Genomic DNA, 25,025 nt, shown 5'->3' with positions numbered 1-25,025 from the left:
AAACATAATTAAATTATTCTCACGACGTTTCGGCCACAACGCAAGCAGCCGTCCTCAGGTGAAGAACAGGTCTGTCGGAAAGACAGCGTCTGAATGAACACCACCAGTCTTGGCAGCGTATATTTAAGCTGGGTTGGAGGGGAAAGAGCGCCTTGACAAAATAATTTGCATATCAAGAGGAATTTAGCATATTTATGGGAAATGCAGATATGAGATTAGTCACTACTTGTGGAATGCGTAGGAGGTGGGCGGGGGGTTTTCAAGTCCATGAAGTCCCTGAAAGGAACAACACGGGGAGAGGACTTGTATAACCAGGTATCTGCTGTCATCGAAAGAATGACGCTACCTCGGAGTAAACTTGTCAACGTCACAACGGATTGATCGCCAAATTTAACTGGAAAAAATGTTGGGCTGCTGAAAAGAATCCAGGATAAAGTGAAAGAGGAAAACCCTGTCCAGGATCTTATTTTCCTTCACTGCATCATCCATCAGGAATCCCTGTGTAAGTCTGTATTGCATCTTAATCATGTCGTGAATCCAGTCGTAAAACTTGTGAACTTTATACGAGCAAGGGGACTTCAGCACCGTCAGTTTATTACGTTCCTGGAGGAAACTGATGCGGATCATCAGGACTTGCTGTACCACTCTCGTGTCCGCTGGTAAAGTTTGGGGAAAGTGTTACAACGAGTGTGAGAGCTGAAAGAGGACATCATCGCATTTTTGGAGTTGATGGGGAAATCTGACGAATTCCCTGAGCTAAGCGACAAGAACTGGCTTAGTGACTTTGCGTTTGCTGTGGACATATTTTCACACATGAATGAGCTGAATGTGAAACTGCAGGGGAAAGATCAGTTAGTTCACGACATGTACAAACATGTGAAAGCCTTCAAATCCAAGCTCACTTTGTTCTCTGGACAAATTGCGAACAAATCTTTCACTCATTTCCCTACACTTGCCATGCAGGAAGAGGCACCGCGAAACGCAAAAAAATACAGCAAATCGCTTGAGGACCTGCACGGAGAATTCTGCCGTAGGTTCTCTGATTTCGAAAACATTTTTCCCTGTCACAAGACCCTGAAACAGCACCACAGGAGCTGCAGTTGGAGCTGAAAGATCTTCAGTCTGACTCCGTCCTAAAGGAGAAATTCAACTCTGTTAAACTGAATGACTTGTATGCTTCACTTAACAGAGCTACGTTTCCAAACCTCCGGAGAACTGCACAGAAGATACTGACTTTGTTTGGTTCGACTTATGTGTGTGAGCAGACATTCAGCGTCATGAACGCCAACAAAGCCCGTCACAGATCAAAGTTAACGGATCAGCACCTCAGATCTATCCTGAGAATTGCCACAACCAAAATAACTCCAGACTTGATTGCACTGGCAAAAATGGGAGATCAACAACACTGTTCCCACTGAAACTGAAAGTGATGATGTGTTGCTGCAGCGAGGTTGGAGCCAAATCTCCATCACACAGCCTGCGTGGCTGCTCTAACCTGTTAATGTAGATAATAAAGAAGTTCAAGTGAGGTAATTGGTTTTTGGCGCAGGCCTCAGATGTTTTCATGATGTTTCATCAGTCACGTTACATGTTTTTTTATTGTTCATGTTCGTGCAATTTGTTAAATTTCCTTGCAAATAAATGCTTTGCTACCTGTTAAAGGCCAAATCATTTCATGTAATGATTTTTACATGTCATTTATATTAGTTCACACAAACACTCCATCCATCTGTTCCTGGCCCGGCCCCTCTGTCAAATTTTAGAACCCATTGTGGCCCGCTAGTCAAAAAGTTTTCCCACCCCTGGTCTAGTTACTACCACTACCACACCGCTCGTCATCGCACTACGACACATTTATTTTGAAATGTATACACACGTATTTTTATATTTGTATTCGTATTTTTTTACGTATTTATATAAGTATTAATTAATGTATAAATGTGTATAATAGAAAAAAATCGTGGTCATTTGTGTGGTGGAGGTTGTTATTGCTCCTCCGCCGCCTTCTGGTGTGCACCAGGGCCACGTTGCGCCCACGCGGGCAGTTCCCAGCAGTGTCAGTGGTGATCCACCAACCCCCCCCCCCCCCCACAGTGCTGGGTCACAGCGAGGCTGCAGGTTGCCCCTCAGTGCCTCTGTTTTTGTTGTCGCCAACGCGAGACTCCTCCAGTGGCGGGAATCTTGAATGTCAGAATCTATGTTTATAGTGCAGGAGGAATCCGATGAGCTGTGAAGCTCTTTTTGTTCACAGATGGTGCAGTGGTGAGGGGTGGGCGTGGGGGGAGCGCGTGGGGCGGTGGGGGGAGCACGTGGGGCGGTGGGGGGACCGCGTGGGCCGGTGGGGGGGAGAGGGGTGACGTGGTGACGTCACCGCGTTGGGAGATCGTGCGTGGTGACGTCACCTTGTTGGAGAATCGTGCGTGGTGACGCCACCGCGTTGTGGGAGCTTGTGTGGTGACGTCACCACATCCATGACGGAGCAGCAGCAGATGACTTGAACAGCTTGGACATTGTTGGCGCCTTTTGTGTTTGGTGCCATCTCTTAATTTGTTTATTAATTTGTAGATTTAATTTGCTTGGCAGTGGATGTGTAGAGGATTTGGCCCTCGTGTTTTACTAATGAACGGCGTTGCGGGATGCAGTGAGCACGAACGACACTGTACACAACTACATTGTTGTTGTTTGTGTTCTGTATTTTTATTGTAGAATCAACGATACAAGCGTTACAATGCCACTGTCGTACACGTACATTTATACTTTTAATTATTAATATTATTGTTTTTGTTGTATCTCTCCCACAACCCATGACACCACCGGTGTATAAACACATCCCAGTTCACCATTGCTAATCACTGCACCCTACACTACAGTCACACTCCTCTGGCAGGGTGAATACATCCACGTTGGCTTCACACACACACAGAGCGGTACTAATTTTATCACCCCCCTCCCCCTATGTAGGTTGTGAGGATTGTTTACGCTCAGCCCCCCCGTTGTGATGGAGAGCCACGCAGCCCCTAGCCACCGACAGCCACCAGCCAGCCACGGGCGTGGCGCTGCGCGTGGCGGTGACGAGGGTGGCGAGCGCCGTGCGTCGTGGCGTCTGCCCTCTGCGCTGTTCACGTTCACCTCTCAGGACGCACCACTCAGATCCACAATCCTCACTGACTCATCATCCAACCCCACTGCCAGCCCAGGATGCAGGGGCTGAGCAAAGGTTTGGTGAAACGAGTGCAACGGCGCCATGGATTCGGCGCTGTAAAACGACAGCAGCCCCGCGTCCCAGTCCAGATGGACCCCGACTCTCCGCGGAGGCTCCGTCACCGACAGTGAGGTTTCTACCCCGCCATGCACCACTGAGAAGCTGTCGCCACGTTTCTGTAGACACCAGGAGACGTCACTTACTCCGAGGCCGCACTCAGCACCACTCCCTCTCCGTGGGATCGTCCCGTATGCGACTCCAACCCGATATCCCCACCCCGCGCTCCCCACGTCCACCTCCCAGTAGTGCTGACCCGACGAGAAGCTCTCAGAGCACAGGGCTTGGTAACAGCGCTCAAAGCGGTGTGGGTGATGGGGGCGACCCTGGGGGACATTGCTCCGCGTCACCGTCCTGAGATCCGAGGAAATCTGGAGGCGGTCGTGGGCTGAGTTTGTGTCCAGAGTCGGTGAGCGTCCATCTGTGGTGATGACAGCGACGACGTTCACACAGTGGTCACGGCGACGCACGCGCAGTAGCGGCACGAACATTGTATGAAGCGTGTACACACACGCACACACGTAAAGCCGCTCTTATTCGAATTAATTAAAGTTCTCAAGTACAGCAAAGCCGTTCGCGTTCTTTTTACAGTACTCTACAATAATACATTTGACGGTAAAACACACATGCACTACACACACATCTATTACGTACGAACATATACACACGGTTCTTATTACATTAGTGATGTAGTTTTTTTGGTGCTTAAATCCACTGCTGGTGCTGGATGAAGGCCCACCGCACGCTGTGCAAGTGGATCGTAAGTATTTACTTGACCAGTCTAGTTAATAATAAGTGCAACACTAACATGTGCATGTGTGTGCAGTGGTTGTGATCAGTGGTGATGATGCGAGCACCACGATGTGAACGCCACTCTCACAGCATCTCTCTACAAACACGACGCCTGTACCACAGCCACCACAGCCTCACACACTCTCACATCCACGCACAGACATTGCGTGTCACTCCGCTGCTGGATTAGCGCTTCCCCGCGCTGTCCGTGTCCTGGGGGGGGGGGGGGGTTACTTGACAATACTTCACCGCTCTCGTCGGTGCCTGTTGGCGATGGTGGGAATCGTGAACGTAGAAGCGTAGAGGTGCAGTACAACAATGGTTTACGCTGCACTGCTCTCTGCTGGTGTGATGTGTAAACATTCGGCAGGAGAGAGACAAACGCGGCTGGGCGTGGTGCTGGCCACCCACCCCCTCGTGTGCCGTTCCAGCCTTCCTATGTGCTGCTGCTCGCTAAAAGCACTTTCCCCAGTACACAGCAGTAGGGTTTAGTAGAATATTGAAACTGTTAAACTCATTTTATTTCACCAGGTAGAGCCCACTGATCCATGTCGCTCTCTTTCAGAATTTGCGTCTCTCTCCTAGTGGTGGCGTGGATTTCTCCCTGGTTCCTCGCGTTTTTCCCTCCACATTTAGGATCAATTTGCTTTCAGTGGATTTGACTGCTGCTATAAATATCCACGTGATGAGCAACTTCGTAGAGCTGTCATTTGTGATAGTCAGGTCGCTTCCGAAAAGAGGACGAAAAGGTTCAGTGGGTTCCTTACCTGGTAAAATAAAATGAAATGTTGATGAAGGTGGGGAGCAAAGAAGTGCAGTGCAACACAGCGGGACACGCGGGTGCAAGACTGAGGAACTCACAGACGAGAGGCAGGAATCTGTTCACGACCATTTCAAGGGAGCGGATCGTGGTGGCGTCCAGTGAAGTGGGAGGTGGGGGTGCAGATTCGTTTGGAATATCTCTCCTGGGACAACCACCAACAGCATCACACGCAGCCTCGGTTAACCACAGCATTGGAACACTCAGCATCCATAGCACACACAGCGCGTGTCTCACAAACAGGCTGATTTGGGTGGGTGGCCAGCACCACGACCGACCTCCTTTGTCTCCCCAGTGGCGATGTTTACACACCGCACCAGGTACTCATTTGAGGCTGAGTCGACCTAGGGGATGCCCGGGACCGGTTCAGATAATCGTCACTGGTGTTGCCCGTGAGCGAGAATCGAACCCGTGTCGCCGGGTTCATTGCGCAGCACACTAACCGCTACACTGTCTCACACAGAGCCAGTGTCACACACACAGCCAGTGTCTAACACACAGCACGTGCCTCACACACATCCCATGTCTCACACAGCCCGTGTCTCACACACAGCCAATGTCTCACACAGCTCGTGTCTCACATAGCCCGTGTCTCACATAGCCCGTGTCTCACACAGAGCCAGCGTCTAACGCACATCATGTCTCACAAACAACCCGTGTCTCACACACATCCCATGTCTCACACACAGCTTGCGTCTCACACACAACCCTGTCTCACACTCATCCATTGTCTCACACAGCCCGTGTCTCACATACAGCCCGTGTCTCACACAGCCAGTATCTCACACACATCCAGTGTCTCACACACATCCCATGTCTCACACAGACAGTGTCTCACACACAGCCAGTGTTTCAGACAAAGCCTGTCTCACACACAACCCGTCTTTCAGAGAAAGCCTGTCTCACACACAGCCCGTGCCTCACACACATCCATTGTCTCACACACAGCCAGTGTCTCACACACAGCCAGTGTCTCACACACATCCATTGTTTCACACACAGCCAGTGTCTCACACACAGCCAGTGTCTCACACACAGTCAGTATCTCACACACAGCACGTGTCTCACACACAGCTTGTGTCTCAGATAAAGCCTGTCTCACACACAGCCCGTGTCTCACACACATCCAATGTCTCACACACAGCCCGTGTCTCACACACAGCCCCGTACCACACACAGCCAGTGTCTCACACACAGCCCGTGTCTCACACACAGCCAGTGTCTCACACAGCCCGTGTCTCACACACAGTCAGTGTCTCACACACAGCCAGTGTCTCACACACAGTCCGTGTCTCACACACATCCCATGTCTCACACAGCCCTGTCTCACACACATCCATTGTCTCACACAGCCCGTGTCTCACCAACACATGCCGTCTCTCAGATAAAGCCTGTCTCACTCACAGCCCGTGTCTCACACACAGCCAGTGTCTCACATACAGCCTGTGTCTCACACACTGCCCGTGCCTCATACACAGCCCCTGGCACACACAGCTTGTGTCTCACACTCAACTCGTTTCTCACACACATCACATGTCTCACACTGCTTGTGTCTCACACAGCCAGTGTCTCGCACACCGCCAGTGTCTCACACACAGCCTGTGTATCACACACAGCCCGTGTATCACACACAGCCCGTGTCTAACACACAGCCCGTATCCCACACACAGCCCCAGTCTCACACACATCCATTGTCTCACACACATCCAGTGTCTCACACACAGTGTCTCACACACAGCCCGTGTCTCACAAACAGCCCGTGTCTCACACACAGCCCGTGTCTCACACACATCCAATGTCTCACACACAGCCTGTGTCTCACACACAGCCCCGTACCACACACAGCCAGTGTCTCACACACAGCCCATTTCTCACACACAGCCAGTGTCTCACACACAGCCCGTGTCTCACAAACAGCCCGTGTCTTACACACAGCCCGTGTCTCACACACAGCCCCGTACCACACAGCCAGTGTCTCACACACAGCCCGTGTCTCACACACAGCCCGTGTCTCACACACAGCCCGTGTCTCACACACAGCCAGTGTCTCACACACAGCCCGTGTCTCACACACAGCCAGTGTCTCACACACAGCCCGTGTCTCACACACAGCCCCGTACCACACACAGCCAGTGTCTCACACACAGCCCTTGTCTCACACACAGCCCGTGTCTCACACACAGCCCGTGTCTCACACACAGCCAGTGTCTCACACACAGCCCGTGTCTCACACACAGCCCGTGTCTCACACACAGTCAGTGTTTCACACACAGTCAGTGTCTCACACACAGCCCGTGTCCCACACACAGCCCGTGTCTCACACACATCCATTGTCTCACACACAGCCAGTGTCTCACACACAGCCCGTGTCTCACACACAGCCCGTGTCTCACAAACAGCCCCTGTCACACACAATTTGTGTCTCACACACAGCCCGTGTCTCACACACAGCCCGTGTCTCACACACAGCCCGTGTCTCACACACAGCCCCGTACCACACACAGCCAGTGTCTCACACACAGCCCGTGTCTCACACACAGCCAGTGTCTCACACACAGCCCGTGTCTCACACACATCCATTGTCTCATACACAGACAGTGTCTCACACACAGTCAGTGTCTCACACAAAGCCCGTGTCTCACACACATCCATTGTATCACACACAGCCAGTGTCTCACACACAGTCAGTGTCTCACACACAGCCCGTGTCTCACACACAGCCCCGTACTACACACAGCCAGTGTCTCACTCACAGCCCGTGTCTCACACACAGCCTGTGTCTCACAGACAGCCCGTGCCTCATACACAGGCCCTGTCACACACAGCTTGTGTCTCACACTCAACCCGCTTCTCACACACATCACATGTCTCACACAGCTTGTGTCTCACACAGCCAGCTTCTCGCACACAGCCAGTGTCTCACACAGCCCGTATCTCACACACAGCCCGTGTATCACACACAGCCCGTGTCTCACACACAGCCCGTGTCTCACGCACATCCAATGTCTCACACACAGCCCGTGTCTCACACACAGCCCGTGTCTCACACACATCCATTGTCTCACACACTAGCCAGTGTCTCACACACAGCCCGTGTCTCACACACATCCATCGTCTCATACACAGCCAGTGTCTCACACACAGTTAGTGTCTCACACAAAGCCCGTGTCTCACACACATCCATTGTATCACACACAGCCAGTGTCTCACACAGTCAGTGTCCCACACACAGCCCGAGTCTCACACACATCCAATTACTCACACACAGCCCGTGTCTCACACAGCCCCGTACCACACACAGCCAGTGTCTCACACACAGCCTGTGTCTCACACAGCCAGTGTCTCACACACAGCCAGTGTCTCACACACATCCCATGTCTCACACAGCCCGCGTCTCACACACAACCCGTCTCTCTGAAAAAGCCTGTCTCACTCACAGCCCGTGTCTCACACACAGCCTGTATCTCACACACAGCCCGTGCCTCATACACAGCCCCTGGCACAAACAGCTTGTGTCTCACACTCAACCCGTGTCTCACACACATGACATGTCTCACACAGTTTGTGTCTCACACAGCCAGTGTCTCGCACACAGCCAGTGTCTCACACACAGCCTGTGTCTCACACAGCCCGTATCTCACACACATCCATTGTCTCACACACAGCCAGTGTCTCACATACAGTCAATGTCTCACACACAGCCAGTGTCTCACAAACAGCCCGTGTCTCACACACAGCCCGTGTCTCACACACATCCAATGTCTCACACACAGCCCGTGTCTAACACACAGCCCCGTACCAAACACAGCCAGTGTCTCACACACAGCCCGTGTCTCACACACAGCCAGTGTCTCACACACAGCCAGTGTCTCACACACAGCCCGTGTCTCACACACAGTCAGTCTCAAACACTCAGTGTCTCACACACAGCCCGTTTCCCACACACAGCCCGTGTCTCACACACATCCATTGTCTCACACACAGCCAGTGTCTCACACACAGCCCTTGTCTCACACAGCCCCGTACTACACACAGCCAGTGTCTCACACACAGCCCGTGTCTCACACACAGCCAGTGTCTCACACACAGCCAGTGTCTCACACACATCACATGTCTACACAGCCCGTGTCTCACACACAACACGTCTCTCAGATAAAGCCTGTCTCACTCACAGCCCGTGTCTCACACACAGCCAGTGTCTCACACACAGCCTGTGTCTCACACACAGCCCGTGCCTCATACACAGCCCCTGGCACACACAGCCAGTGTCTCACACAGAGCCAGTGTCTCACACACAACCCGTCTCTCAGATGAAGCTTGTCTCACTCACAGCCCGTGTCTCACACACAGCCAGTGTCTCACACATAGCCCGTGCCTCATGCACAGCCCCTGGCACACACAGCTTGTGTCTCACACTCAACCCGTTTCTCACACACATCACATGTCTCACACAGCTTGCGTCTCCCACAGCCAGTGTCTAACACACAGCCTGTGTCTCACATACAGCCCCGTACCACACACAGCCAGTGTCTCACACACAGCCCGTGTCTCACACACAGCCAGTGTCTCACACACAGCCCGTGTCTCACACACATCCAGTGTCTCACACACAGCCCGTGTCTCACACAGAGTCAGTGTCTCACACACAGCCAGTAGTGTCACACACACAGCCCGTGTCTCACACACAGCCAGTGTCTCACACACATCCCATGTCTCACACAGCCCTGTCTCACACACATCCATTGTCTCACACAGCCCGTGTCTCACACACAGCCCGTGTCTCACACACAGCCCCGTACCACACACAGCCAGTGTCTCAAACACAGCCCGTGTCTCACACACGCCAGTGTCTCACACACAGCCCGTGTCTCACACACAGCCAGTGTCTTACACACAGCCCGTGTCTCACACACAGCCCGTGTCTCACACACAGCCAGTGTCTTACACACATCCCATGTCTCACACAGCCCGTGTCTCACACACACATCCCGTCTCTCAGATAAAGCCTGTCTCACTCACAGCCCGTGTCTCACACACAGCCAGTGTCTCACATAAAGCCTGTGTCTCACACACAGCCCGTGCCTCATACACAGCCCCTGGCACACACAGCTTGTGTCTCACACTCAACCCGTTTCTCACACACATCACATGTCTCACACAGCTTGTGTCTCACACAGCCAGTGTCTCGCACACAGCCAGTGTCTCACACACAGCCTGTGTCTCACACAGCCCGTATCTCATACACAGCCCGTGTCCCACACACAGCCCGAGTCTCACGCACATCCATTGTCTCACACACAGCCAGTGTCTCACACACAGCCAGTGTCTCACACACAGTCAGTGTCTCACACACAGCCCGTGTCTCACACACAGCTTGTGTCTCAGATAAAGCCTGTCTCACACACAGCCCGTGTCTCACACACATCCAATGTCTCACACACAGCCCGTGTCTCACACACAGCCCCGTACCACACACAGCCAGTGTCTCACACACAGCCCGTGTCTCACACACAGCCAGTGTCTCACACACAGCCCGTGTCTCACACACAGCCCGTGTCTCACACACAGCCAGTGTCTCACACACAGCCCGTGTCTCACACACATCCAGTGTCTCACACACAGCCCGTGTCTCACACAGAGTCAGTGTCTCACACACAGCCAGTAGTGTCACACACACAGCCCGTGTCTCACACACAGCTAGTGTCTCACACACATCCCATGTCTCACACAGCCCTGTCTCACACACATCCATTGTCTCACACAGCCCGTGTCTCACACACAGCCCGTGTCTCACACACAGCCCCGTACCACACACAGCCAGTGTCTCAAACACAGCCCGTGTCTCACACACGCCAGTGTCTCACACACAGCCCGTGTCTCACACACAGCCAGTGTCTTACACACAGCCCGTGTCTCACACACAGCCCGTGTCTCACACACAGCCAGTGTCTTACACACATCCCATGTCTCACACAGCCCGTGTCTCACACACACATCCCGTCTCTCAGATAAAGCCTGTCTCACTCACAGCCCGTGTCTCACACACAGCCAGTGTCTCACATAAAGCCTGTGTCTCACACACAGCCCGTGCCTCATACACAGCCCCTGGCACACACAGCTTGTGTCTCACACTCAACCCGTTTCTCACACACATCACATGTCTCACACAGCTTGTGTCTCACACAGCCAGTGTCTCGCACACAGCCAGTGTCTCACACACAGCCTGTGTCTCACACAGCCCGTATCTCACACACATCCATTGTCTCACACACAGCCAGTGTCTCACATACAGTCAATGTCTCACACACAGCCAGTGTCTCACAAACAGCCCGTGTCTCACACACAGCCCGTGTCTCACACACATCCAATGTCTCACACACAGCCCGTGTCTAACACACAGCCCCGTACCAAACACAGCCAGTGTCTCACACACAGCCCGTGTCTCACACACAGCCAGTGTCTCACACACAGCCAGTGTCTCACACACAGCCCGTGTCTCACACACAGTCAGTCTCAAACACTCAGTGTCTCACACACAGCCCGTTTCCCACACACAGCCCGTGTCTCACACACATCCATTGTCTCACACACAGCCAGTGTCTCACACACAGCCCTTGTCTCACACAGCCCCGTACTACACACAGCCAGTGTCTCACACACAGCCCGTGTCTCACACACAGCCAGTGTCTCACACACAGCCAGTGTCTCACACACATCACATGTCTACACAGCCCGTGTCTCACACACAACACGTCTCTCAGATAAAGCCTGTCTCACTCACAGCCCGTGTCTCACACACAGCCAGTGTCTCACACACAGCCTGTGTCTCACACACAGCCCGTGCCTCATACACAGCCCCTGGCACACACAGCCAGTGTCTCACACAGAGCCAGTGTCTCACACACAACCCGTCTCTCAGATGAAGCTTGTCTCACTCACAGCCCGTGTCTCACACACAGCCAGTGTCTTACACACATCCCATGTCTCACACAGCCCGTGTCTCACACACACATCCCGTCTCTCAGATAAAGCCTGTCTCACTCACAGCCCGTGTCTCACACACAGCCAGTGTCTCACATAAAGCCTGTGTCTCACACACAGCCCGTGCCTCATACACAGCCCCTGGCACACACAGCTTGTGTCTCACACTCAACCCGTTTCTCACACACATCACATGTCTCACACAGCTTGTGTCTCACACAGCCAGTGTCTCGCACACAGCCAGTGTCTCACACACAGCCTGTGTCTCACACAGCCCGTATCTCATACACAGCCCGTGTCCCACACACAGCCCGAGTCTCACGCACATCCATTGTCTCACACACAGCCAGTGTCTCACACACAGCCAGTGTCTCACACACAGTCAGTGTCTCACACACAGCCCGTGTCTCACACACAGCTTGTGTCTCAGATAAAGCCTGTCTCACACACAGCCCGTGTCTCACACACATCCAATGTCTCACACACAGCCCGTGTCTCACACACAGCCCCGTACCACACACAGCCAGTGTCTCACACACAGCCCGTGTCTCACACACAGCCAGTGTCTCACACACAGCCCGTGTCTCACACACAGCCCGTGTCTCACACACAGCCAGTGTCTCACACACAGCCCGTGTCTCACACACATCCAGTGTCTCACACACAGCCCGTGTCTCACACAGAGTCAGTGTCTCACACACAGCCAGTAGTGTCACACACACAGCCCGTGTCTCACACACAGCTAGTGTCTCACACACATCCCATGTCTCACACAGCCCTGTCTCACACACATCCATTGTCTCACACAGCCCGTGTCTCACACACAGCCCGTGTCTCACACACAGCCCCGTACCACACACAGCCAGTGTCTCAAACACAGCCCGTGTCTCACACACGCCAGTGTCTCACACACAGCCCGTGTCTCACACACAGCCAGTGTCTTACACACAGCCCGTGTCTCACACACAGCCCGTGTCTCACACACAGCCAGTGTCTTACACACATCCCATGTCTCACACAGCCCGTGTCTCACACACACATCCCGTCTCTCAGATAAAGCCTGTCTCACTCACAGCCCGTGTCTCACACACAGCCAGTGTCTCACATAAAGCCTGTGTCTCACACACAGCCCGTGCCTCATACACAGCCCCTGGCACACACAGCTTGTGTCTCACACTCAACCCGTTTCTCACACACATCACATGTCTCACACAGCTTGTGTCTCACACAGCCAGTGTCTCGCACACAGCCAGTGTCTCACACACAGCCTGTGTCTCACACAGCCCGTATCTCACACACATCCATTGTCTCACACACAGCCAGTGTCTCACATACAGTCAATGTCTCACACACAGCCAGTGTCTCACAAACAGCCCGTGTCTCACACACAGCCCGTGTCTCACACACATCCAATGTCTCACACACAGCCCGTGTCTAACACACAGCCCCGTACCAAACACAGCCAGTGTCTCACACACAGCCCGTGTCTCACACACAGCCAGTGTCTCACACACAGCCAGTGTCTCACACACAGCCCGTGTCTCACACACAGTCAGTCTCAAACACTCAGTGTCTCACACACAGCCCGTTTCCCACACACAGCCCGTGTCTCACACACATCCATTGTCTCACACACAGCCAGTGTCTCACACACAGCCCTTGTCTCACACAGCCCCGTACTACACACAGCCAGTGTCTCACACACAGCCCGTGTCTCACACACAGCCAGTGTCTCACACACAGCCAGTGTCTCACACACATCACATGTCTACACAGCCCGTGTCTCACACACAACACGTCTCTCAGATAAAGCCTGTCTCACTCACAGCCCGTGTCTCACACACAGCCAGTGTCTCACACACAGCCTGTGTCTCACACACAGCCCGTGCCTCATACACAGCCCCTGGCACACACAGCCAGTGTCTCACACAGAGCCAGTGTCTCACACACAACCCGTCTCTCAGATGAAGCTTGTCTCACTCACAGCCCGTGTCTCACACACAGCCAGTGTCTCACACATAACCCGTGCCTCATGCACAGCCCCTGGCACACACAGCTTGTGTCTCACACTCAACCCGTTTCTCACACACATCACATGTCTCACACAGCTTGCGTCTCCCACAGCCAGTGTCTAACACACAGCCTGTGTCTCACATACAGCCCCGTACCACACACAGCCAGTGTCTCACACACAGCCCGTGTCTCACACACAGCCAGTGTCTCACACACAGCCCGTGTCTCACACACATCCAGTGTCTCACACACAGCCCGTGTCTCACACAGAGTCAGTGTCTCACACACAGCCAGTAGTGTCACACACACAGCCCGTGTCTCACACACAGCCAGTGTCTCACACACATCCCATGTCTCACACAGCCCTGTCTCACACACATCCATTGTCTCACACAGCCCGTGTCTCACACACAGCCCGTGTCTCACACACAGCCCCGTACCACACACAGCCAGTGTCTCAAACACAGCCCGTGTCTCACACACGCCAGTGTCTCACACACAGCCCGTGTCTCACACACAGCCAGTGTCTTACACACAGCCCGTGTCTCACACACAGCCCGTGTCTCACACACAGCCAGTGTCTTACACACATCCCATGTCTCACACAGCCCGTGTCTCACACACACATCCCGTCTCTCAGATAAAGCCTGTCTCACTCACAGCCCGTGTCTCACACACAGCCAGTGTCTCACATAAAGCCTGTGTCTCACACACAGCCCGTGCCTCATACACAGCCCCTGGCACACACAGCTTGTGTCTCACACTCAACCCGTTTCTCACACACATCACATGTCTCACACAGCTTGTGTCTCACACAGCCAGTGTCTCGCACACAGCCAGTGTCTCACACACAGCCTGTGTCTCACACAGCCCGTATCTCATACACAGCCCTTGTCCCACACACAGCCCGAGTCTCACGCACATCCATTGTCTCACACACAGCCAGTGTCTCACACACAGCCAGTGTCTCACACACAGTCAGTGTCTCACACACAGCCCGTGTCTCACACACAGCTTGTGTCTCAGATAAAGCCTGTCTCACGCACAGCCCGTGTCTCACACACATCCAATGTCTCACACACAGCCCGTGTGTCACACACAGCCCCGTGCCACACACAGCCAGTGTCTCACACACAGCCCGTGTCTCACACACAGCCAGTGTCTCACACACAGCCCGTGTCTCACACACAGCCCGTGTCTCACACACAGCCAGTGTCTCACACACAGCCCGTGTCTCACACACATCCAGTGTCTCACACACAGCCCGTGTCTCACACAGAGTCAGTGTCTCACACACAGCCAGTAGTGTCACACACACAGCCCGTGTCTCACACACAGCTAGTGTCTCACACACATCCCATGTCTCACACAGCCCTGTCTCACACACATCCATTGTCTCACACAGCCCGTGTCTCACACACAGCCCGTGTCTCACACACAGCCCCGTACCACACACAGCCAGTGTCTCAAACACAGCCCGTGTCTCACACACGCCAGTGTCTCACACACAGCCCGTGTCTCACACACAGCCAGTGTCTTACACACAGCCCGTGTCTCACACACAGCCCGTGTCTCACACACAGCCAGTGTCTTACACACATCCCATGTCTCACACAGCCCGTGTCTCACACACACATCCCGTCTCTCAGATAAAGCCTGTCTCACTCACAGCCCGTGTCTCACACACAGCCAGTGTCTCACATAAAGCCTGTGTCTCACACACAGCCCGTGCCTCATACACAGCCCCTGGCACACACAGCTTGTGTCTCACACTCAACCCGTTTCTCACACACATCACATGTCTCACACAGCTTGTGTCTCACACAGCCAGTGTCTCGCACACAGCCAGTGTCTCACACACAGCCTGTGTCTCACACAGCCCGTATCTCATACACAGCCCGTGTCCCACACACAGCCCGAGTCTCACGCACATCCATTGTCTCACACACAGCGAGTGTCTCACACACAGCCAGTGTCTCACACACAGTCAGTGTCTCACACACAGCCCGTGTCTCACACACCGCTTGTGTCTCAGATAAAGCCTGTCTCACACACAGCCCGTGTCTCACACACATCCAATGTCTCACACACAGCCCGTGTCTCACACACAGCCCCGTACCACACACAGCCAGTGTCTCACACACAGCCCGTGTCTCACACACAGCCAGTGTCTCACACACAGCCCGTGTCTCACACACAGCCCGTGTCTCACACACAGCCCGTGTCTCACACACAGCCCGTGTCTCACACACAGCTTGTGTCTCAGATAAAGCCTGTCTCACACACAGCCCGTGTCTCACCCACATCCAATGTCTCACACACAGCCCATGTCTCACACACAGCCCCGTACCACACACAGCCAGTGTCTCACACACAGCCCGTGTCTCACACACAGCGCCGTACCACACATAGCCATTGTCTCACACACAGCCCGTGTCTCACACACAGCCAGTGTCTCACACATACAGTCCGTGTCTCACACACAGCCCGTGTCTCACACACAGCCCCGTACCACACATAGCCAGTGTCTCACACACACCCCGTGTCTCACACACAGCCAGTGTCTCACACACAGCCCGTGTCTCACACACAGCCAGTGTCTCACACACAGCCCGTGTCTCACACACAGTCAGTGTCTCACACACAGTCAGTGTCTCACACACAGCCCGTGTCCCACACACAGCCCGTGTCTCACACATATCCATTGTCTCACACACAGCCAGTGTCTCACACGCAGTCAGTGTCTCACACACAGCCCGTGTCTCACACACAGCCCGTGTCTCACACACAGCCCGTGTCCCACACACAGCCCGTGTCTTACACACAGCCCGTGCCTCATAAACAGCCCCTGTCACACACAGTTTGTGTCTGTGTCTCACACACAGCCCGTGTCTCACACACAGCCGGTGTCTCACACACAGCCCGTGTCTCACACACATCCATTGTCTCATACAGAGCCAATGTCTCACACACAGTCAGTGTCTCACACAAAGCCCGTGTCTCACACACATCCATTGTATCACACACAGCCAGTGTCTCACACACAGTCAGTGTCCCACATACAGCCCGTGTCTCACACACATCCAATGTCTCATGCAAAGCCCGTGTCTCACACAGCCCCGTACCACACACAGCCAGTTTCTCACACACAGCACGTGTCTCACACAGCCAGTGTCTCACACACCGCCAGTGTCTCACACACAACCAGTATCTCACACACATCCAATGTCTCACACACAGCTTGTGTCTCAGATAAAGCCTGTCTCACTCACAGCCCGTGCCTCATACACAGGCCCTGTTACACACAGCTTGTGTCTCACACTCAACCCGTTTCTCACACACATCACATGTCTCAGACAGCTTGTGTCTCACACAGCCAGTGTCTCGCACACAGCCAGTGTCTCACACACAGCCTGTGTCTCACACAGCCCGTATCTCACACACAGCCCGTGTATCACACACAGCCCGTGTCTCACACACATCCAATGTCTCACACACAGCCCGTGTCTCACACACAGCCCGTGTCTCACACACATTCATTGTCTCACACACAGCCAGTGTCTCACACACAGCCCGTGTCTCACACACATCCATTGCCTCATACACAGACAGTGTCTCACACACAGTCAGTGTCTTACACAAAGCCCGTGTCTCACACACATCCAATGTCTCACACACAGCACGTGTCTCACACACAGCCCCGTACCACACACAGCCAATGTCTCACACACAGCCTGTGTCTCACACACTGCCCGTGCGTCATACACAGGCCCTGTCACACACAGCTTGTGTCTCACACTCAACCCGTTTCTCACACACATCACATGTCTCAGACAGCTTGTGTCTCACACAGCCAGTGTCTCGCACACAGCCAGTGTCTCACACACAGCCAGTGTCTCACGCACATCCAATGTCTCACACACAGCCCGTGTCTCACACACAGCCTGTGTCTCACACACATCCATTGTCTCACACACAGCCAGTGCCTCACACACAGTCAGTATCTCACACACAGCCCGTGTCTCACACACAGCCCGTGTCTCACACACAGCCCGTGTCTCCCACACAGCCAGTATCACACGCACATCCCGTGTCTCACACATGGCCCGTGTTTCACACACAGCCAGTTCCTCACACACAGCACGTGGCTCACAAACAGCACCTGTCTCACACAGCCAATATCTCACGCACATCCCGTTTCTTACACACAGCCTGTCTCACACGCAGCCAGTGTCTCACACACAGCCCGTGTCTCACACACAGGCCGTGTCTCACAGACAGCCTGTATGTTTAACACACACACAAACACACCCTTTGTCTAACACACAGAGCCCATGTGTCTAACACACTCAGCTCATGTGTCTTAACACACACATCACGGCCTGTGTGTGAGAGTGTTTAACCGTGAGACGCTAAAGATCGGTACCTGCGCGTCTCCTCCAGGTGCCCCTGTGGAAGAGAGAGATCATGAGTGATGTCTCTAACTTTGGACCACGAGTCCCCCTACCACTGTCCGCTCTGTTGTTTTGGACACCCAAACGGCGTCTCGAAAGAGGCGCTCCCCACCTGCAGGAAGGCGAGCGAGTCCCTCTCGTGCTGCAGGGCGTGCAGGCGAGCGGCCGCCGCCTGGAGCTCGCCGATCTCCCGCTTGTGACGATCGATGTCCTCCTCGATCCAGGACAGCAGCTCGCGCTCCTTCACGGCCACGCGACGTAGAGCCTCCCTCTCGTCCTCGTCCAGAGCATTCCTTAGGCGGGCGAACTTGTCCGTGATGCGAGCCCTGATCCCGGCAACCAATTCCTGCGGAGATGCGGGGACTATGGTTTGCTCCCTGAGTAATGTGCGTGTGGTAGCCTTGGTGGATAGGAGATATTTACTCCCTCGCCTGGTATACAGCATGTCGTGGTTTCGATCCCGACCCTGACGACTGTATATTTGGATTATGTTCTCTCTGTAGTCGTATGGATTTTTCTCTGCGTCCTCCGGTTTTCGCCTCCACATTTAGGATCAACGTCGCACGTTTAGAGTATTTGGCTGCTATCAATTTTCACATTACAATCAGCCACATTGTTGACAATCATTTGTAGTGGCCAGGTCGCTTCTGAAAAATAACTACATAGCTCAGTGGAGCCGTTTCTGGTAAAATAAAAAGTTGTTTATGGGTCTCTTTGCTTCTCTATGGATCTCTATGGGTTTCTATGGGTCTCTAGGCCTCTCTTGGGGTCTCTATATATCTATATGTATATATGTGTGTCTCTATGAGTGTATGGGTATGGTAGGTCTATGGGTGTATATGTGTCGATATCGGTCTCTATGTATATTTTGCTGCTGCTATACATTTCCACGTGATAATGATGAAATCAGCCACTGGGTTGAGCTATAATTTGTGGTGGCCAGGTTCCTTCTGTAAAAGAGCAACATGACACAATGGGGCATTACCTGGTAATATAAAAAAAATATATATTTGTAGTTAAAATAATCTCCGGTGACGCGATTAGGGACGGTGTGATGTGCAGCTGTGCGGTGTTCATGCCTCTGCATCCGTGCCAGTGAGCAACCTCCTGTGCAGTGCAACAGCTGCACCACAGCTCCACCCTGACAATCCGTGGCACTCTCTGCACTTTTTTGCCACAGAAGCGGAAAACGCAATGCCGAGTAATCCGACCTCGCGGCAGACTCGCCATGCGGTTATCGAATGCGGTAAACATATAAACCACTTGTCGTTAATGTTGAGTTTCAAAGTGAATGATTTAGTGAAAGTAAGAGGCGTCAAAGTTATAATGCTGCACGAAGTTCGCTTGAATGCATTTTGACCTACAAGACTTCCACACTGGGTGGAGGTCACGGGGGTCAAAGAGCCAAGCCCGGACACGGTACCTGCGCCTCCTTGCAAGCGGCCTCCATCAACTTCATGGACTCCTCCACCTCATTCCTCTTCTCCTCCACCGCTCGCGTCTCCTCCCCTACGCGCGTCTGTAGAGAGAGAGACGAGATGTCACCAGGGGGAGACTCCAGCTGCTGAGCCACCCCTCACACCATCCTTCCCTCCACACCGACCCCTCCACAGTGAAGGCCCTCATCTCCACGCTTCCTCTCTACAGCGTCTGAGAGGGGGGATGGGAGTTTGTCAAGCTGATGCCTCGTTGTAGCAGCAGCCGGTGGGAGCCGTGCTGGCTCGGTGTCCGTACTGACTCGGACTCAAGGGCTCATGTACCCACATATGTCTAGTTTAGAAGATACATCTAATAGAATTGTCTCTCAGGTGGCTGTGATATCAGTTTCAATTTTCTGTCCACTTAATTCCTTTACTCAAAAAATGTTTAGTGAGAGGTTGGCATGTAAAACATCGTGAGGATGTTTCCTAAAACTTCAACCAGGAGATTAGCTCCACAGGCCGAGTGAAATTCAAAAGGGAGAGGATGAACACACTATCGTTTTTTTCACGACATGTTGTGCAGCCCAGTGACAGAAATGGTCAGATTGTGTTGCAGTGTCTCACTCCGAGGACCTCACCTTCCGTGTCTCGTGCTCGTCCTTCAGCGTGGTGACATCATGCTCTTTGTGTTCACCTGCGATGGTGCAAGTTGAGCAGACCAGGCTGCTGTCTACTGTGCAGTAGAATTTCAGCTCCTCACTGTGCTCCCGGCACCGTCGCTCCTCCAGATTCGCGATGGGAGCCACCAGGAAGTGGTCACTCAGCCTGGGATTCTCTACATGAGGCCTCAAGTGCTTCGCACAATAGGACATCTCACATCTCAGGCAGGTATTCACTGCATGGGTCTGGCCGTCACCGCAGATGTCACACACCACGGCCATGGCCATCCCATCTCCAACTCTGAGCTGCTCCGCCAGGTTGGCAAGGGCCACGTTCCTCCTCAGCTGGGGTCGCACAGGGAAGAGCGCTCGGCACTGCGGGCAGCTGAAGCTGCTCGCGGTCTCCCAGGCGACCTCTAAGCAACAGAGGCAGAACGAGTGTCCGCAGCTCAGCGTGGAGGGGCAAATGAACGTGCCCAGGCAGATGGAGCAGCGCAGCTCACGATCCACACTCTCACTGGGAGTCGCGCTCGCCATGACGTATGGGCTTCGCTGGGATCGCTCGCTGTGTGGCTCAGAGAGACGCTAGACCAGGACCTGTCTCTTATAGCGATGGTAAAGGAAGTAAAATGGTTAAAATATTTTCATATTGTCATCACTGACATCACAAGACACTGCCTGGAATGTGAACCCGTGCTCCTAAGTGCGCAAACAGCAGCCTCAAGGTAAACATGGCTACTGTACACACCTTTACATGAACAAAATGTATCAAAGGAATCCACTCTGTTAAAAATAATATTTTAGAGAAATTAATTGTGAATATAAATCGGTGAGGTTCAGCTGCGGTGGCTCATTCATGAGATGAGTATAGAGAGATAAACTCATCCTTCCACAGCTCAGCGTACAAGTTGGTGTCTATGGTAAGACAGAGCAATGGATTGGGTGAAATGGTGGCTACGAGATGTTATCTCTCTTTCCTGATGCCTGCTTTATATTTAGAGTTTGCGTCTCTTTCTCTCCCCCACCTGGTCGCGTGGATTTGAATCTGGATTCTCTAGTTTTCCCCTCCACATTTAGAATCAACATTACGTTCTTAGGGTATTTGGCTGCAATCAATTTCCACATACGCCGCTTCATTGCGCTCTCATTTGTAATAGCCAGGTTGCTTCTGACAAAGAGCCACATAGCTCATTGAGCCTTATCTGGTAAAAATTTAAAAAATTGTTGGTATAGTTGTAGATATCTCATCATGTCCTGTAATTCCATCTCCGTGTAATTACCCCAATGCAACGATTTGCTTTACTGTCATTGTGGCATCCGAGATGGAATTTGTCTTTCTACTCCTGTGACCCATCCTGGAATCTTGAGCCTTTTGCGAGCAGTGTGAATCTATCACCAACTCTACCTGCCTCCATCACCCACTGCTGGCGATGTCACTGTCTCTCACTCTCACCTTGTCCGAGACTGGAGATCCCCGTGCCGACCATTCACAGCCACACCCACCGCTTACTTCACCTGCGTTGTTGTTTCGCATTCACACGCACGGCTATTGTACACGCGTCCTCCATCCGTCTTTTTCCATCCCCCTGCCCCAGTTGGCTGGGCTTTGGTCATCGCACCACGATGCCCCTCTAGCGTGTTGAGGCACAGTGTGGTGCGGTGCACAGGCATCTTGGCAGCTAACAAATAAACCCGTAAAAACAAAGTTTTTCACTATAAATCCTTTATATGCGTGGCGGCTAGAGTCCTCTCGTCCTCTGGCTTGAGATGGCTGCCACCTATGGGTCAGATGATTGTCTGCCACCATTAAGCAATTGGTAATTAAATATTTAATTTGTTTTCCCTAAACAGTGTAAAATTTTGGAATTTTTCTTTCACGAAAATTAATTGTCTCGCACAACGAGTCTGTGTGGAAAATGTCATCTTGATTGGATCACGGGAAGTGGGTTAAAAAACGAGTGAAAGATTTGCACGGTCGTAAGCAAGCAAGCACGCAAGCAAGCAAGCGAACTTAATATAAAGGGTTTAAAAAAAAACTGATGGCTGCTCCTCAAGGTGTTTCAGCAGAACTATAAGTTAACTTCCCCGAGTAGAGCCAATTGAGCAAAAAACGAAATTTTCAAGAGCGTTTCGGCTCGCAGACATTATCAAAGCATTCCACAATTACAAAGATCCCCCGTATAGCCTTAACATATTTTAGGGCAAGTGCTGTTAGCGAGCAACTATGAATGCCGGCACGGCACACGAGGGGCGGGTGGCCAGCACCACACCCGGCCGCCTTTGTCTCCCTAGTGGTGATGATTTTACGCACCACACCAGGTACTCATTTGAGGCTTAGTTGACCTAGGGGAGGCCTCGGACCAGTTCAGATAATCGTCACTGGGGTTGGCCACGAGCGGGAATAGAACTCGGGTTGCCAGATTCATAGCACAGCGCGCTAACCACCACCGTTACACACCCACTCCCACACACTCGCCCACGCATTCGCCCCCTCAACCCACTAATACCCACTCACTCACCCACTCTCACACTCACACTTCAGTATAATGAGAATCAGAAGTTGACTTCCCTGATGAGAGCCCACTGAGCTACGAAGCTCTTTTAAAAGGACGGCCCGGCCGGCAGATGTGGCCAACTCTACCTGCCATGAGAGACCCGAAAACCAAGAAAACACAATATTTCAAGAGCTGCCACAATGCATGTTAATATGAGACACGTATATACAGTGAGAGAAAAAAAGTATTTGATCCCCTGATGATTTTGTACGTTTGCCCACTGACAAAGAAATTATCAGTCTATAATTTTAATGGTAGGTTTATTTGAACAGTGAGAGACAAAATAACATCAACAAAATCCAGAAAAACGCATGTCAAAAATGTTATAAATTGATTTGCATTTTAATGAGGGAAATAAGTATTTGACCCCTTTGCAAAACATGACTTAGTACTTGGTGGCAAAACCCTTGTTGGCAATCACAGAGGTCAGACGTTTCTTGTAGTTGGCCACCAGGTTTGCACACATCTCAGGAGGGATTTTGTCCCACTCCTCTTTACAGATCTTCTCCAAGTCATTAAGGTTTCGAGGCTGACGTTTGGAAACTCGAACCTTCAGCTCCCTCCAGATATTTTCTATGGGATTATGGTCTGGAGACTGGCTAGGCCACTCCAGGACCTTAATTTGCTTCTTCTTGAGCCACTTCTTTGTTGCCTTGGCCGTGTGTTTTGGGTCATTGTCATGCTGGAATACCCATCCACGACCCATTTTCAATGCCCTGGCTGAGGGAAGGAGGTTCTCACCCAAGATTTGACGGTACATGCTCTCGTCCATCGTCCCTTTGATGCAGTGAAGTTGTCATGTCCTCTTAGCAGAAAAACACCCCCAAAGCATAATGTTTCCACCTCCATGTTTGACGGTGGGGATGGTGTTCTTGGGGTCATATGCAGCATTCCTCCTCCTCCAAACATGGCGAGTTGAGTTTATGCCAAAGAGCTCCATTTTGGTCTCATCTGACCACAACACTTTCACCCAGTTGTCCTCTGAATCATTCAGATGTTCATTGGCAAACTTCAGACGGGCATGTATATGTGCCTTCTTGAGCAGGGGGACCTTGCAGACGCTGCAGGATTTCAGTCCTTCACGGCGTAGTGTGTTACCAACTGTTTTCTTGGTGACTATGGTCCCAGCTGCCTTGAGATCATTGACAAGATCATCCCGTGTAGTACTGGGCTGATTCCTCACCGTTCTCATTTATCATTGCAACTCCACGAGGTGAGATCTTGCATAGAGCCCCAGGCCGAGTGTTTCTTCAATTTGCAAATAATCGCACCAACTGTTGTCACATTCTCACCAAGCTGCTTGGCGATGGTCTTGTAGCCCATTCCAGCCTTGTGTAGGTCTACAATCTTGTCCCTGACATCCTTGGAGAGCTCTTTGGTCTTGGCCATGGTGGAGAGTTTGGAATCTGATTGATTGATTCTGTGAACAGGTGTCTTTTATACAGGTAACGAGCTGAGATTAGGAGCACCCTCTTAAAGAGTGTGCTCCTAATCTCAGCTGTTACCTGTGTAATAAATATCGTTGAGGCGACTTCTGGAATCTGTCTTTTATTCAACTTATATTACAGTTTGCTTCACGCTGCTGATAGGCAGCGTGAGAGGGACAGATAGAGAGAGAGACGCACTGCCACGTGGCAACTCGGAGCCCCGCTCTCGCGTGGCCCCCTTCCTCTGTTCGTTCCCGTTCTGACCACGTGTCGTTCGTCTCCACCCCTATTTAATACCCGGGTCACGTGGTACGTTTCCGCCAATCCTCGTTAGCCTGCATGGAATCTTCCAGGCTCCCTTTCAGCTCCCGGGACCACGCCCCTGACTCATCTCCCCATTGGCTATGGCCAAAGCCAGCAGAACCAATCCTTAAAGCTGTCACCTTTCCATCACGTCAGGGCCATGCCCCTAGGCTTCCCCCCATTGGCTGTAAACCAGGACCAGCAGAGCCAATCACCATGACGAGTTGTGATACGTCAGTGAGCCGGATATATCCTCATATTACATCACCCCCCCCGGTGTAAAAAGTCAGCCGTCTCGTCTGGGAAAAGGGTGACAAGCCGAATCCCATTTAGATAAATAT

At 52.3% G+C, this 25,025-nt stretch overlaps 1 protein-coding gene across 1 annotated transcript; it reads right to left on the bottom strand.

The window, feature by feature from the left end:
- Positions 1-2,672: 2,672 nt before the first annotated feature.
- Positions 2,673-20,936, bottom strand: LOC144732985 (E3 ubiquitin-protein ligase TRIM11-like). The gene is made up of 6 exons (XM_078614659.1): positions 20,379-20,936; positions 19,743-19,838; positions 18,432-18,665; positions 18,292-18,314; positions 4,913-5,016; positions 2,673-3,680 (listed from the first exon to the last, which is right to left on the bottom strand). The coding sequence occupies exons 1-6, from the start codon at positions 20,934-20,936 to the stop codon at positions 3,133-3,135; spliced, it is 1,563 nt and encodes a 520-aa protein (XP_078470785.1). The 3' UTR covers positions 2,673-3,132.
- Between the last annotated feature and the right edge of the window lie 4,089 nt (positions 20,937-25,025).

This window comes from Lampetra planeri, chromosome 45 (genome assembly GCF_965212315.1).
Source record: "Lampetra planeri chromosome 45, kcLamPlan1.2.h2, whole genome shotgun sequence".
Classification (NCBI taxonomy): Eukaryota; Metazoa; Chordata; class Hyperoartia; order Petromyzontiformes; family Petromyzontidae; genus Lampetra; species Lampetra planeri.
The sequence above is the reverse complement of the archived record's forward strand: the minus strand, read 5'-3'. Positions and strand labels throughout refer to the sequence as shown.

Bases quoted from the DNA above. Each gene is read 5' to 3' on its own strand.
- LOC144732985 (XM_078614659.1), bottom strand. From the start codon at position 20,936: ATGGCGAGCGCGACTCCCAGTGAGAGTGTGGATCGTGAGCTGCGCTGC. The intron at 19,839-20,378 runs GTGAGGTCCTCG...CTCTCTCTACAG, and splicing joins ACGAGCACGAGACACGGAAG to ACGCGCGTAGGGGAGGAGAC. The intron at 18,666-19,742 runs GTACCGTGTCCG...GCATCTCCGCAG, and splicing joins CCGCTTGCAAGGAGGCGCAG to GAATTGGTTGCCGGGATCAG.